Genomic DNA, 15,023 nt, shown 5'->3' with positions numbered 1-15,023 from the left:
TGTACAAGGAATAAAGAAAGGTAGTTTTAAAGGAGTTTGTTTGAATAACTAGTAATCTCATCCAAACTAAGGTAGCTACCCCTTGTTAACTTCTTGTTAATCTGTTTGTTAACTTCATCTCATGCAGTAAATACAAATACAGGTGTCTTTGAAAGTCATACATTCAATAGGCTGGATTTGAGGCTGCTGGCATAATACATGCTTCACAGGGAGCTAGACATTTCTAAAACCATTTTTCTCTCTGCAGTCATCTTAAGAACGATACTAGAAATCACTTCAGGGACTGAATTAAAGTGCTTGCTGTTGAAGAGTAAGGACCCAAGTTTGGATCCCTAAAACCACTAATAAAACTGGATACAGTAGTATCATGTCTGTAATCCTAGCAGTCCTAAGTAAAGGAAACAGCAGAAGCACCAGCTAGCCTGGTGCACACAGTGGTGGACAAGAGAGAGACCGTGCCTCAAACAAGGTAGAGAACCTGAGATTGCACTTTGACCTCTACATGCATGCTTTAGCACATGCATGGCTACAGTCACATATATGAACACACACTCACATGTATACATATGCTAAATCATTAATCAAAATGTGTATTTTAAAGAAACATAAATGTACTTTGGTTAAAAATGTCCTTTTCACCACATTAATGCTTTTTGATAAGGTACACAGTGATCAACCAATGACTTACATAAAGTACCATCTTGAAAAAAACAAAGAGCTCAGAGTTTTCAATAAAAGGAAATCGATGTTAATCTTGGAAGCTAGATAGCTTGAAGTAAACCTTCAGATTGATTCCTGAAAATTCACAGGCAATAAAGAAACAATTCTTGTAACAATTCTTACAAAGCAAAGTTCTATAGCCTTTCAACAACAGTCCTATCTATACAATGCATGCTATCTTCTAGAACTTTCTGGAAAAGTCCTAACAGAATCAGCTACTATAGCCATCTCTCCTTTCATATATTTGTTGAACAGCAGCTTTTAGTATACCTATTTCAACAAGCCTACTCCCTGTGACAAAAACTTTATAAAATTAGCTCATTAGGTAGGTAGGTAGATAGGTGTGCTGGAGGGGGGGTGTGGGGTGTGTGTGTGTGTGTGTGTGTGCGTGTGTATGTGTGTGTATATACATCATATAATATATAACTAAGAATATATGCAACTTCAATCCATTCACTTAATAACAGTCTTTTGTAATTATTATCTTCTAGTTTTATTTTGACATGTATAAAATCTAATAAAGTAAAATAAAAATTACAGTCTGGGCACTGGTTTCTTAAGTAGAGGTTTGGCTTTTTGTTGTTGTTGTTGTTTTGTTTTGTTTTATTTGTACATACTCTGTGAAAAGAAAAACAAGAGTAAACCAGACAAATCCTGCTGACCTGCCCATTCTACTTGCATCAAATTCCTAAGGTTTTTTGAAATCAACAAAAACCTTAGTATCACTTGGATGAGCTGATGGGGGTCCTGTAAAGTGGCAGACCAATTTTATACTCCATTCCCAAAGGACCCATAGGCTTCTTAAGAGGGCATTGTAAATGAACCTAAAAGAGACCAACTAAAGTGCTGTAGCCAAAGCATGGCAGACCACCAACAGCACTCAGCAAGTCCCTGTGTTTCCCAGGCACCTTCACCCTGCTTAGTATGAATCAAGTTAAATAAAACCAGGAAATCACTGTGTGGTAAACAATACATGGTAAACATGAGAAGATGAAGTCTGGGTTAAGTGGGTGTTAACTTTAAATTTGAGAAGCAAATCGTCCCTTCCAGGCCTTGAAACAAATAGGGATACTCCAGATGACTGCACAGTGGAGATACGAACAGCATGTCTTGCTGGAAGCGTATCTAGAAATGAACGCTTGGCTGACATTTTCATGGAAAGGGTATAGAGAATACTCAAAGCAACACTCTCCAGAAAACAACTAGAGCAGAATTAATTTGAAACAGAAATTAGAATTGGTAATGTCAAGGCATATATTTCTTCTATTATCTCACTTATTTTTGTTCATTTTAATATAAATATCGATGTGGTGAAGTAGTGAAATAGTCATGTGGTCCTCTTTTGCTTGGGGATTTTCCTTGGATCCGTGGCAATCTTGAGTCAAGACAAAGGACCATTTCAAGAGCAAAGGCTGATCATTGAGAACACTGGGCAGACAGCATCCTTTCAAAGAGAGGGCAGAGAACACAATGCAGTGTGTGCAGATGGGCTGCAGATGAAGTTTTAAGGGAAAACAGAAACAGCAATTCCTAGTAGATTGGGGCTCGGATGTCCAGATACTATAGATCTATCCATGAGATGCACACGAAACAAGTAAAAGCTATCACTTCAAAACACAAAGAAAGGGGCTGAGGAAACGTCTCAGTGGGCAAAAGCACAAGCCCAATGACCCAGGGGTGGAATCCCCCCAGAACCTTGTGAAAGCCAGGCAGAGCCTGCACGCATGCATCTGTGATTCCAGTGCTCCCTACTGGGAGGTGAGACATAGAGAGGAAGAGTTTCCAAAGAGCTCACAGGCCAGCTGGTCTGAGGTATGCAGCAGCAGAGAGACAAGGTAGAAAGGCTGTCCTGGAACCATGCATGGTCCTGCACCACACACACACACACACATACATATAATGTGTGGTGTATGTGTGGGCACATGTTTCTCTATGTGCACAGACACCACTTGTGCATGTACGCGGGAACATTTGTCTGTAAGCATGTGGACACCCAAGAATGATGCCCAGAATCACCCTCCACTCCTCATTCATTTTGCTCACTGAGTGAGGCAGGATCTCTCAATAAAAATAAGATTTCATTACCCATATGACAAGTCTCGATAGCCAACTTGCTCAAGGGACACTGTCTCCACCTTCTTAGGCTGAAATTACAAGGAAGGCCATCACGCCCACTGGGTATTTAGGAGGATCCCTAGCAATCTCTACTCCTAACTACACACTTGAAGGCAGGTGTTTTGACTACTAAGCTGTCTCTTCAGTCCATTTAAATTTTGGAATCTGCACTGCATAGCCAAGAGCATGGGCCCATCTGTCTCCTCCAAGGTTCATTCCATTGTGCTAAAGATACACATCAATTACCAGGTATAGGTAAACCATTCAACTTACTTCTTGGGCAGCTTCATTTTCTTTACCTTCTCTTCAGCATGTTCATCAGCTATACCCACGTGACATCCCAATGCCAGCAAAGTCCTGGAAAGCAACAACAGAGATGAGCCTGAAGAACCAACTCCCTACACCTGAAAGCAGCCAGCATAAAAACATGTGAGAGTTATACCGTATCATTCACCTTGCAAGAAGAGTGCAAGGCTCCCCTTCCAAAGGTAAAGGAAACACATATCCATCAGTTTACTTCCAGGTAAGGGGAAAGACAATGAACACTGGAATGACTCAAACCCTTAGCAGTGGAAAGCTGAACCTGCACCCCCCCCAGCCTTTTTAATAGTCTCTAAATGGATGTTTCTGCATATGGCAAATCAGATACCTGGAGTTGCACACAAGGGCTAGCACTACTGTGTTCTACCATTTGCCCCAATTTGAATATATGCCAAAGCTCTTTTTCTGAATCTTGGTATTTCCATATTCTACTACAACCTTCCTGGCATTGCTCTCTCCCATAAAGCTGGTTACTTTTAAATTCCCAAAGAGAGTTATCTATTGAAGTTTACATTTTTTAGATTTATCTTATGTGCATAAGTGATTTGGCTCAATGAATGTATGTGTACTGTGTGCATGTCTGGTGACTGTGGAGGTCAGAGAAGATATCAGATTTCCTGAAAGTGGGGTGACGAGTGATTGCAATTTACCATGTGGATGCTTAGAACTGACAACTGACAACTGCAAAGCACTTGTCTCTCTTAACTGCTGAACTCTCTCTCCAGACCTACTTATTGTTTTTCTTAAATATTCTGTTTGTTTGTTTAGAGGGACACACATATGAGCAGAGGTCAGTAAAAACCTTGAGGAAGTCACTTTTCTCCGTCCACTGTGTAGGTCCTGGGGATCAAATTCCATTTGTCAGGCTTGGTGGCTAGTGCTTTTAACTGCCGAACCATTTCATCACTCAAATGGGTTATTTGTTGTTACTGTTGGAACTATCAAAATGTCTTAACGTATTTCCTTTTAATAGTCTTTCAAGGAGACTTTTCTTTTCTGTTTCAAACAATGCTACAATGAATACACTTAGTACATACTAGAACCCATGACTGCCTGATCCATCTATGCATCTAGACATACAAATATATGATGTCTGCCCATATATTTTATTTGGTCAACTAGATATAATTGCATGGATAGAGATATTAATAAAATAAAGAAAGTAATGGTTAAAACAATATTTAATCAGCAACAGAAGAACAGAAAATTGTCAAATGGAGTGAATCCAAGTTGTATTTATTCAATAACAGTGTCCTGGAGCACAAAGTGTGTTAACCTGTTCAATCCTCCATTCAGTAAGCATTTGTTAAATGCCTAAGTGCTGAGTCCTGTGCAGTGCACAGTAGATCCAGGTCTTGGGATCAATGAAATATGCACAGGGCTAGGAAACTATCAACTGGGAATACCAAAGTCAGCTTAGACAATAATGTTTGGATTTATTTTAAATTTAGGTAATCAGCCTGTGAGTACATATCCATCAGGAAATCTGATTATAGCATAATTTCTAAGCCGGTGCATGGGTGGACATACATCCTATATGAATTTTAACAGCTCTTATGCTCCTATCAAGGAAAACTGGCACTCACCATTGCACTTGGCAAAGGGAGGAGCTGTGAGTCTATGCTGACAAAGTCACATTGATCATGATTGCAAAGCTCCCTAATTCATGGAAAATTCAGTTACTATATGCCATCTTCTTATGGTCTTTATTCTTTGTAATTTTGTTTTGTTTTAACTATGTGTCTATGTGTGGGGTTTCCACATGAGTGCAGTACCTAGAACTGGATTTACAGGAGGCTGTGAGTACTCTGCGGGAAAAGTACATATCCGCAGTTACTGTGCCATCTCTAGCCCTTTCCTATGGGCTCTGAAGAGAGCCAATGGCTTCTGCAAACTGTGCTATGACCTTCTCAGTGGTGATTCATGCAGCCTTTTAATCCTCTTCCCAGCAAACTCTTCCTAGAGAAAGTGTGGCTTCATCTCACACAGAGAGTAGACCATCACAGGCTGGGCCTGAACAAAAGCCCAGGACAGTGGGGATCCACCAGACTAGTGCTGTGGGTAAGGCATGCTCTAAGATACAGAGCCCCTGCAGCTCTCAGAGAGTGAAGAGGTGCATGCAGAGGACTTCAGTGAAACCAGATACAGCTTAAACTATGGCAAATTACAGTTTTTATAAACAGCTTTGAGATCTATCATAATCACTAATAAAAAAATAAGGCTCCATTGGCATAGAGGGTTAGATAAGGAAGAAAATACTCCAAGCAGACAACACAGCCAAGGTCTGTGGATATGTGTGGTGGGGAGAGCAAGGCTGACAAGAGGGACATTTGTAGGTTACATTATGGGCAAGCTTGCCATCTTCTCTAAGCTCAGTAAATGTCTCTTGTGTCTTGACTCATTAGTTTTCTGTGTTAACTCCAGTGAGTCACATCATGTGGGTATTTGGTCAAACATTATTTCAGATCATTCCAAAAAGGTGTTTTTTGATTGAAAAAACCATTTAAATAGATGACTTTATGTAAAAGCACAAGACTGACCACCCCACTCCCCCAGCCAAAGAACTGTGTTACAAGAAGAATCCACTGGACTCAGAGCGCTGCTGTTTGACTCTGTGGGCTAACCCATTCCAACTACACATACAACCAAACCAGTGTGTGTCTCTCTGCCCATGTCTCTTTCTCTCTGTATCTTAATATTTCTCCATGTCTCCATGCCTATATATGAATATTTCTATGCCTCTTTCTGTCTACCCCTGTGTGTTTGTTTGTGTGTGTCTGTCTCTCTGTATATAGGTGAATAGAGGTGAATCTGTTTGTATCTCCATATGTCTGCCACTGTATATGTGTGTATGTGTCATATGTGTATGTGTTTAAATGTGTATGTGTGTGTGTGTGTGTGTGAGAGAGAGAGAGAGAGAGAGAGAGAGAGAGAGAGAGAGAGGAAGAGAGAGAGGAAGAGAGAGAGAGGGTATCTGTCTAGTCTATCTGTCTCTAATTCTCTGTCTCATTGCAAAAGCATGTCTACCTTTTTCTTCCTGCCTGGCCCATTCCCTCTCCTAATAATTGATGCATTATGTGTGTGTGTCTGAAGCAGTTTCTCTCCTACCATACTCCCCCCCACTGCCCATGTGAGTGTGTGGTATTTGTGCAGATAGCCTAAGAACCTGGTATGCCTGTGTATAGGAGAAGCAAGCTTTTGCCCCTTTACTCTGACTTTGAAAGAAATCATATACATGAACCCAAGTTAGCTGAGAGATGCAGTAGGGATGTGCTCAGAATAAACTCCTGAGCAGAATCATTAGCATTCCCTTCAGGGAAAAGCACTACACACAGGCGTCTACTGATTCATCAAACCAGCCCCAGGAGCTGCTAGAAAGGAGATTAGATTATACACAGCAGTCAAAGGTTTAGCACACTCCATGCAAATTTGTACATTTCTACACTCAGCTTGCCTAGCCATCAATTGTTAAAGTGACAAGGGATATACTGCAAATTTAACTAAATTATACTGTAAAATACGAGGAAATAACAAGCCACCATGAATTATGGGGAAAAAAAATGTGTGAATGTTATGTCATGACTACAAACCAAGATCAGAGCTGCAGAATGCCAGAGATGCTCATGGTGACAGAATACATTCCTTAGCTCAACCAGCCTGATCCTAGTCTACCTTCAGTAGGTTCTTCATTGATCTATGGTGCACACACCCCTTCCAGAAAGAGACCTACAGAGCCTAAGATCACTCCTAATGTGTCCATTTGCATGACATTAAACTGCATCAGCAATATGTGGCATGCCCCAAGCCCTGGCTGAAAATAGGAAACATCATTTGGGTTTTATACTGAGTCTGTGGTAAGTAGTTTCGGTGTGAATTACTCCTTGCTCTTAGCAAACAGGAAACAACGGAACAAATACAGAAGCTTGTTAATATAAGGGACTAATTAGACTGAAACTAGTTCCATAAAACACTAAGGAGAGATATGAAGATGGGCGGAGCGCATAGGGTAGGGAGACATGGCTCAGCAGTTCTCCTAGAGGACACAAATCCAGTTCCCAGGACCTGTGTCAGGCATCTCACTACCACCTGTAGTGTAACTATGGCTCCAGGGATCTGACACCTCTTCTAGCCTCCACAGGTGTACACACACAAATACATACATGCACACACTACAAATAATAATAAAAGTTACACAATTTTTCAAAAATTTTAAAATAAAATCTGAAAACATATCCCTTTATTTATTCCACCACAGCTACACTATTTATTCACAGGAAGATGGCATATACCAAATCTCTACTGGCCTAATAACAATAATAATAATAATAATAATAATAATAATAATAATAATAAATAATAATAATAATAATAATAATAATAAAGATTCTGTGGGGGCAGAAAGATGGCTCAGAGTCAAATGTTTGCTTTGCAAGCATGAAGACTTCAATGGGATACTCAGAACCCACGTTTTAAAAGGCCTGTGTGGCAGTGCACGTCTGTAAACACAGCACCAAGCAGACAGAGGGGAGAAGATCCCGGGGGCTCGCTGGCCAGCCAGTCTAGTTGAATTAGTGAGCTCCGGGTTCAGTGAGAGACTCTGTCTCAGGAAATAAGGTGACAAGTACTTCAGGGAGGCACTGGTATCAAACTCGTGTGTGTGTGTGTATGTGTGTGTGTATGAAGAGATGTACACACATACTGGAAGGCACTGGTATCAAACTCGTGTGTGTGTGTGTGTGTGTGTGTGTGTGTGTGTGTGTATGTGTGTGTGTGTTTGTGTGTATACAGAGATGTACACACATATACTGTACAGCTCCCTTTATGAAAGCCCATCATCAAAACTGAAAGTCTGGTTAACTCCTATAAATAATGTCCCTAAATACATTAAATCAGTGCTCTTTAAGATAACTGTGGTGAAGGGCAAACTTTCTCTTCATTTCTATTTTCTCAGTCTGATACTGTGGTAAATAAATATAATAAAAACTGATATGTAAAGTTAAAACATTTAAATCAAGAAATATAATGTATATGCCTCTATTTTTAAATTGTTACATTTATGAAAGTTTCTCCTTTAAATTGTCATGAATATTTCCAACCACTTAATTTGCATATCTAAAATCAGCACAGACCTGTAAAAGTGACTAGCCAGTCTCTGGCTCACACTCCAAGCAGTACAGTTAGAGTCTAGAACTCTTGTATTCTTTAATTCCCTTAAGCAAGCATAGGCTTCCCTTTGGAAAATACTGATGTAAGCAAAAATACATGAAAATAAGAGGGACCACTGTATCTCACAGGGCCTTCAGTAGAAACTGTGGAGCCAGGGTAGGACCAGATCTGACCCAGGTTAAGACCCATAGGCCTGTGTGGAGTTTCATAGTTCCTAGCTGCCAAAGCTGTGGACCCAGAAAAGAATTCCAAGTGGTTCAGGAGTTAGGCCCACAGGCATAGAGAATTCTCTAGCTTCCAGCTCATGGTGCAGCCCCAGGCAGGATGTCAGAGGTAACCAGCACAGTTCCTGACCCTCTGATAAAAAGGAACAGAGCTTCTGTCTATCCATACCCATCCTCCAGAGGAAGAGAACACCCTACCCCCTAAGACTTGCCCTCTTAGGAACAGTGTAAATACCCCACAAAGAGAAGTTTGAATTTGATAAAAAGATGATAGATAGATCACATGATAAATAAGTAAATAAATAAATAAAGATCCAACCATCAAACAACTCTAGAGCCATGTATGAACAGAGAAACAAAACCAACGCAAAGTCAAATTCCCAACAAAAATATTGATCCAATCCACCTGCACTTCATGGAACTTTCTACAGCACAATCAAAGTGATAATGTCAATACTTGGCAACCAGAACTTTATAAAATATAAAGGCACTTACTTGAGGGTTTCAAGTGACATCTGCAAATTATAGTTGCGTTCCTGTTCTGGAAGCTTGCAGAACTCCACCAGACATGGGTGCTGTCTCTTGTTGTCATCTCTAACCTGAAACAGGACGGGAAATGAGTATAGAGGAGCTTCTAGTGTGGAACACAGCTGTGTGGGGACAAATGAGGAGGTAGAACTCCCTGACAGCTGGCCCTGGGAAGCTTCCGGAATCTTCAGTGTTTATTGAAAGGCTGGCATGGTCAACACTCCCTACTCTCTTCCCGTTGGCATAGCTTAGTTCTCAGCTCCCACTCGCTTCTGCCATGCTGGCTCTCTGAGCCCATGAGCATGCTCACTGGGTTCCTTGCAGAATCTGCTCAAAGCTCCCATTTTTCCATGAAGTTTACTCTACCTGCTTTCTTAATGTAGTAATCTGTCCACTGGCCTTATTGACTATTTCTTTTAATTGTGCATAATGTTACATGGTAATAAAATAGATCATTTGGGAGGGAGGGGTTTAGTAGCCCAGACCAGCCTTGAACTCACTAGGTAGCCCAGACAGGTCTCAAACTCAGGATCCTCCTGCCTTAGCCTCCTAACTCTGAGGTGGGTTTGGTTGCTCATCTCAGCCTTCATAATAACCTTCTGAGATCACAGATGAACTCATGACCTTAACAGACTGATTAGTACTGATTAGTACGACTTTCTTTACAGGAATCTTTACCAATGTTCCTTGATGTCCACTGAGGTCTGGGTGTACGATTTTATCAAGCTTGCTAAAACCTAGATCCAATTACCCATGGATGCTCAAGTCCCTTCTCTGAGATGGCAATGTCTATACATAGAGCCCATGAATTGTGTCCCCTCCCTGCATATGTGAATGACTTCCAATACATGAAGAACTCAAAGTTAACACTGATGGAAATTGTTTTTCCAGGCTTTCTTTTTAACCTACATGTGATAGAATCCAAGAATGTAAAATCCAATGTTAAGAGCCAAGTGCATATTAGTGGTCACACTGCATTTAAGATTGTAGGAAGGAATTAATGAAGATGTCTTCTATTCTTGGCTTAGTAATTAAATTTTTATAATCGTTGTAAAGACCTAAATTACAAAGACATCCCTGCCCTGGTGGCACCTTGATGACAGCCATAAGCTGGGAGGGAACAAATTACTCCATGGGAATAATTACCAGGTTCTATATATGCCTCCGAAAAAGTGTGCAAACATGAGCTCTTTTTTTTTCCTTTAGAGCCAAATTAGAAATCATGACTTTATTCCTTTCTTTCTCTGGATCTTTAGAAATGAAGAGGACTTGGAAATGAAGCAGAGTTACAAAACTGAACTGAAGACTCCAATTCTTGAGTCCTAAATTCTAAACATGAAAGCAAAGATGAATTAGCCCTGATATAATCTTCTGTCTGTGTAGTCTCCATCTACTTCCCTGCCCTATGCAGGGAAGAGACAGCTCAGCCATGCTGTCTGGATGAAGAAAATGAGTATAACCTTGCCTCCCCCTTCCCTCTGTTACCGTAGCCTATTCTTGACTTTGGAAACATGCCGGCAATGTCTCACCACCCCCATTCTAGGCACCAGGGTATCAGAAACCCATCTCTCTTCCAATACCTTTTTACCCTCACTGCCCCTGCCACATCAGTCTCATGCTTTCGTCCCATCAGAGTTCTGTGGGCCTCAGTGCAGGGACAAAAGCATGTCACCTCTCACCACGTTAGCCCCCTATAAAATAAAATCACACAGTGACCAAAAAGCTCTTTGTCGAATGCCTCTGTCTTCACGGTCAGTCTCAGCTCTCTTCCTCTGTACCATGACACCTTGCATCTCTAACCTGTGACCACACTGTGCCACTGGCAGGCCACTGGAAATGTCCCATTTCTTCTTTTACCTACTTTGACACATGCTGAGTCTCTGACTAGACCATAATCCTGATCTTGGCTTGCCAAATTATCTCCTGTGCCTCTAATATCTGAGTTCACCTAGAAGCCTTCTTTGATTTCTAAAAGGAGGATCTACATATTTCTTTTTCACTCTGAGGTTGCATGTCTGTCACTCAACCAAACACAAAGTCCCCAAAAGCCAAACAGAATCAAACCCAGTGAGTGGTTAAGGTCTATTATCTCAGCTCCCCAAGAGGCTAAGGCAGGGAGATTTCAAGTTGAGGTCAGCCTAGGTTCCAGAGTGAATTCAAGGCCAGCCAGGTCAACTTGGTGAGACCCAGGCTCAATGGTGAAAGTGAAAAGAGGACTGGAAGATGCATCTTACTGGGAAAGCACACAGTTCCCTGTAGTACCTGACAACTTGGAGGGCTTGACCTGTAGTGGAAAGAGCCTCTGTGACGTTAAATGAAACTAGATTTAACCAATGTGTTATGAGAACTATTTCATTCTGTTGTTAAAACACATAACTAGGAGTTGCTGGAAACCATTTGTCTGAGGTCATCTTATGACCTTGTGAAAAAACATCTTGTTAAGCACCTGTCCAGTAAATGGATGCTGCTATGTGGGGATTCATTTTGTTTTTTGCATAAACTCTTCTTTAATCTTCCAAGCCTATAACCATTCCATTTCACACTGAAACTTTTGGTGAATTTTGTCCATGGTTCTCTGGCAACTGACACATTGATAACCTCTCTCCCTGGTGATTTTAGCCCATGGTTCAATCTTATATTTAACATTTATCTATTTCCTTGGTTTTTAATGAAGCCAAGCAAGGTGGGTGACACATCTGTAAGCCCAGCAAATGGGAGATTAAGGCAGGAAGATGGCCATGAGGTTCAGTGCCAGCTCAGGCCACACATGAATTCCTCTCATCTCCCAAAAACTAAAGCAAGCAAAGAACGAAAAAGCCAAAGAATGATGCCCAAAGGAAGGTATTCAGTCTTTGCCAGTTTAAGCAATGTTGGAACATTATTTTGTGGAGGATGGAATCTTTATTTGGAACTGAGTTTTAGAAGTTATACAGTTAAAAACAGAATCTCATGCTCTAGTAACTGAACTACCATGGTATGTCACAGAGCTATCCAAGAGTTACCCCAATCATACAGCCTATTGCTGTAGTCCTTGGTTGCCCCATACCCCAGAGGTATAAAGTCTATTGCTGTAGACACCGTGCACTTCAGAAACATGGCCCAGAGACCCTCAAGCTGGAACCGACCTGGATGCCTCCTCCTCCTCAAGGACTAGCTTTCATGGAACCAGAAGGTACCATGCAAACTTCCAAAGTAGAGAGGCCACCAACAACTGTACTCACCCCTGACCCCTATGAACCAAATCGACAACCAGCACAGTGTGATAATCCTACAGGACAGTAGTGGCACAAATATACTGATAGTAACCAACAGCTCTGTAATTAGACTCAAGATCTATCCAATAAGATCAAAAACAGGTCTGGTCTAGACACCTAGCTAACTATTCAGTGGTAGTAAAATCATGGAGATTTAAGAAGAACCCATAACTACTAGTTTACTAAACCAGCATAATCGTTAAACAACTGCTCTAAACTTTTGTCCTAACACCCACAGACATGTGCAGTCTCAACCCTTTATCAAGAGTATTTTTCTTTGCAACAGATGGAGACCATTACAGAAAACCACAACCAAACAAAATGCTAAGTTGTAGAGTCCAGTCCCAATAGATATATCTACAAAACACATAAATCTAAGGCTCAGGGGACACTACAGAATAAGGGGCACAAAGATTGTAAGAGCCAGAGGACCAAGGAGTTAGGCAACTAAGGGATGCCAAGATAAGGTCAAAGAATCTTACCCAATACCAAATGGTCAGCCTTGAAAACATACACCCAAGTAACACTATACAGACTACACAGGTTCTACTTAGGAACAAATTCATACACACATATGTTTTCCATATATATATGGAAACCATGTGTATGAATTTTTCCATATATATACATATGTATACATATATACACATATATGTGTATATATATATGGAAAAGAGCTACATATTTTAAGGAGAGCAAGGAGGGATATGTGGAAAGAAAAAACAAGGAAAATGATGTAATTATATTCTCAAAATATTAACAAAGGTAATGGAAAAGAAAAAGTATGTAAAGTAGGAGGCAGAGAATGTAATTTCCAGGTGATGAGATGGTCTTCATAACTATGTAGCTTCTGCCAAGATGGCTCCACAGAAAGTTTCTGCATGGCTCCCATCAGGGAGACTGAAATAGTGACCAGAGTCCAGTGCTCTGTAACAACAGCCCAAGCTGACAGTCTTTACATGAGAGTCTAAGTCAAAGGACAAAATACAAAAATACTACACTTACATGAATGGTTAGCACGACTACCAACACTAATCATGTACTCCATTCAGAGCTCAACATGACAGACACACTGATGTGTCATGGATAAGTGTACTAATTTCCATACTGAGTCAATTGTGAAAAAGCAGGCCAGTCTTTGGGATACTTAGCCTAACAGTATCCCAAAAGCACAGTATCACCAAGACCCTAGCCAAGTACATTTATTATAAAATCAGATGTTATAGACTTGTATGCTTGATTTTTAAGCAAAGTTTTACTGACAAATTATAAAGTAAAATCCTTATTTAGTATTTAGAAACATATACAACTATTATTGGCCACACCGCCCTCGAACCATAGAGCCAACTGTAAACATCTGCCCACAGGTCTGTGCTGCTACATGCTCTGGGCTAAGAAGAGAATACCAGAGAAAAAAACAAAATGACATATTTATTTTCATTCCAATTTCCACTTTTGTTTTTGCTGTTTTCTAGCTGGGACATGAAGGCTCGTTATCTATATTTAACTTGATTTTTAAAGTAAAACTTTCAGTCCATACACTGGCAACTTTGGAGTCAGGGAGTCAGCCATTACTGCATTCCCTTTGGCTTTTAAAAAGATACAGGGAGCTAAGATGCCTCAAAAAAAAATCAATTCTATTGATTCACGTCACACTACAGCAGGTTCAACAGAAAATGTTATCTTTCCAAGTGATATGTGAACAGAATCTGGGGATAAATTTCAAAATCATATACCGGACCATACTGCCAGCCAAGCTCAATTTTATTCATAACCCAGAGCTCGTGGATATTCTCTGCCAGTCTTTCTCTTATTCTTTCCAGGTGAGGAGGCAACACAATCTGGAAAAAAAAGAGGAGAAAACGCTCATCAGAAACAAATGCTGGAAGGTACCATGCCAACTAGCCTTGCTCAGAGACAAAAGAAATGCCTCATGGAACATTAAGGTACAACAAAACCATTGGGCTCTAAACCAGCTATTTCATAGTGTGTGCATGTGTGCCTCTGTGTGTGTATGTGTGTGTGCGTGTGTGTGTGTGTGTGTGTGTACATTTAGGATTGCAAGTAAATGAATGGACAAAGAGAACAGGGTGAAGTACAATAAGGTAGAAAAAAACCAATCATTGGATTCTGCCTGATTGATTGATTTAGTGATGTACCGGAAGCACTGCTCTCACTGCCTATTTGCCAAGCATGACTTCACTTGCTACCTGGAACAGAACGACCTAGAGAAAGAGCTAAATGATGGGCCACTGCCATTAACAACCTGCTGACAGCCACACAGGCTTCTGTGAAATCTCACACCTTGCCATTTTACAGTATAATATGAATATACTAACTAGACCCAGCCTCAAAGCCTGGCTTCAGTCCACTAGTGACATCTCCTCTCTTCCATGCTCCTTGGTGTCAGGGTGCTTATTACAGAAAAATTCTCAAGGGCACTGGGGAGACAACTGAGGGGTGCAGTGGATATGGGCCAATACCTAAGTGTGCATCAGTCAGAAAAAGAAATCACCCAACATTCTAAGGCAACCTGGCCAGTGTCCACAGGCCCCAGTGCAGGGCAAGTCAGTAGGCTAAAGGGGATCCTGGCTCTGTGATCCTGAGCATCTGACAACCATGACAGGTTTACCACAAACTCTGCTGTGTCCCTTTCAGTGTGTTCCTACCATACGCTCAAGGAGCAGGGCAGGCC

General features: G+C 40.9%; 1 protein-coding gene across 6 annotated transcripts in view; it reads right to left on the bottom strand.

The window, feature by feature from the left end:
• Positions 1 to 15,023, bottom strand: part of Ryr2 (ryanodine receptor 2) — a 568,461-nt gene that overhangs the window by 220,758 nt on the left and 332,680 nt on the right. For all 6 annotated transcript variants that reach the window (XM_085831287.1, XM_085831288.1, XM_085831289.1 and 3 more), the window contains exons 23-25: positions 14,065 to 14,169; positions 9,042 to 9,145; positions 3,109 to 3,192 (exon numbers count right to left, since the gene is read on the bottom strand). In XM_085831287.1, coding sequence (XP_085687413.1) covers positions 3,109 to 3,192; positions 9,042 to 9,145; positions 14,065 to 14,169 — 293 coding nt within the window. The remainder of the gene's footprint in view (positions 1 to 3,108; positions 3,193 to 9,041; positions 9,146 to 14,064; positions 14,170 to 15,023) is intronic.

The sequence above is a fragment of the Mus caroli genome, unplaced genomic scaffold, assembly GCF_978045245.1.
Source record: "Mus caroli unplaced genomic scaffold, Mus_caroli_1 scaffold_15, whole genome shotgun sequence".
In the NCBI taxonomy this organism is placed as follows: Eukaryota; Metazoa; Chordata; class Mammalia; order Rodentia; family Muridae; genus Mus; species Mus caroli.
Note: the sequence above shows the minus strand (reverse complement) of the source record. Positions and strands in the feature narration are given on the sequence as shown.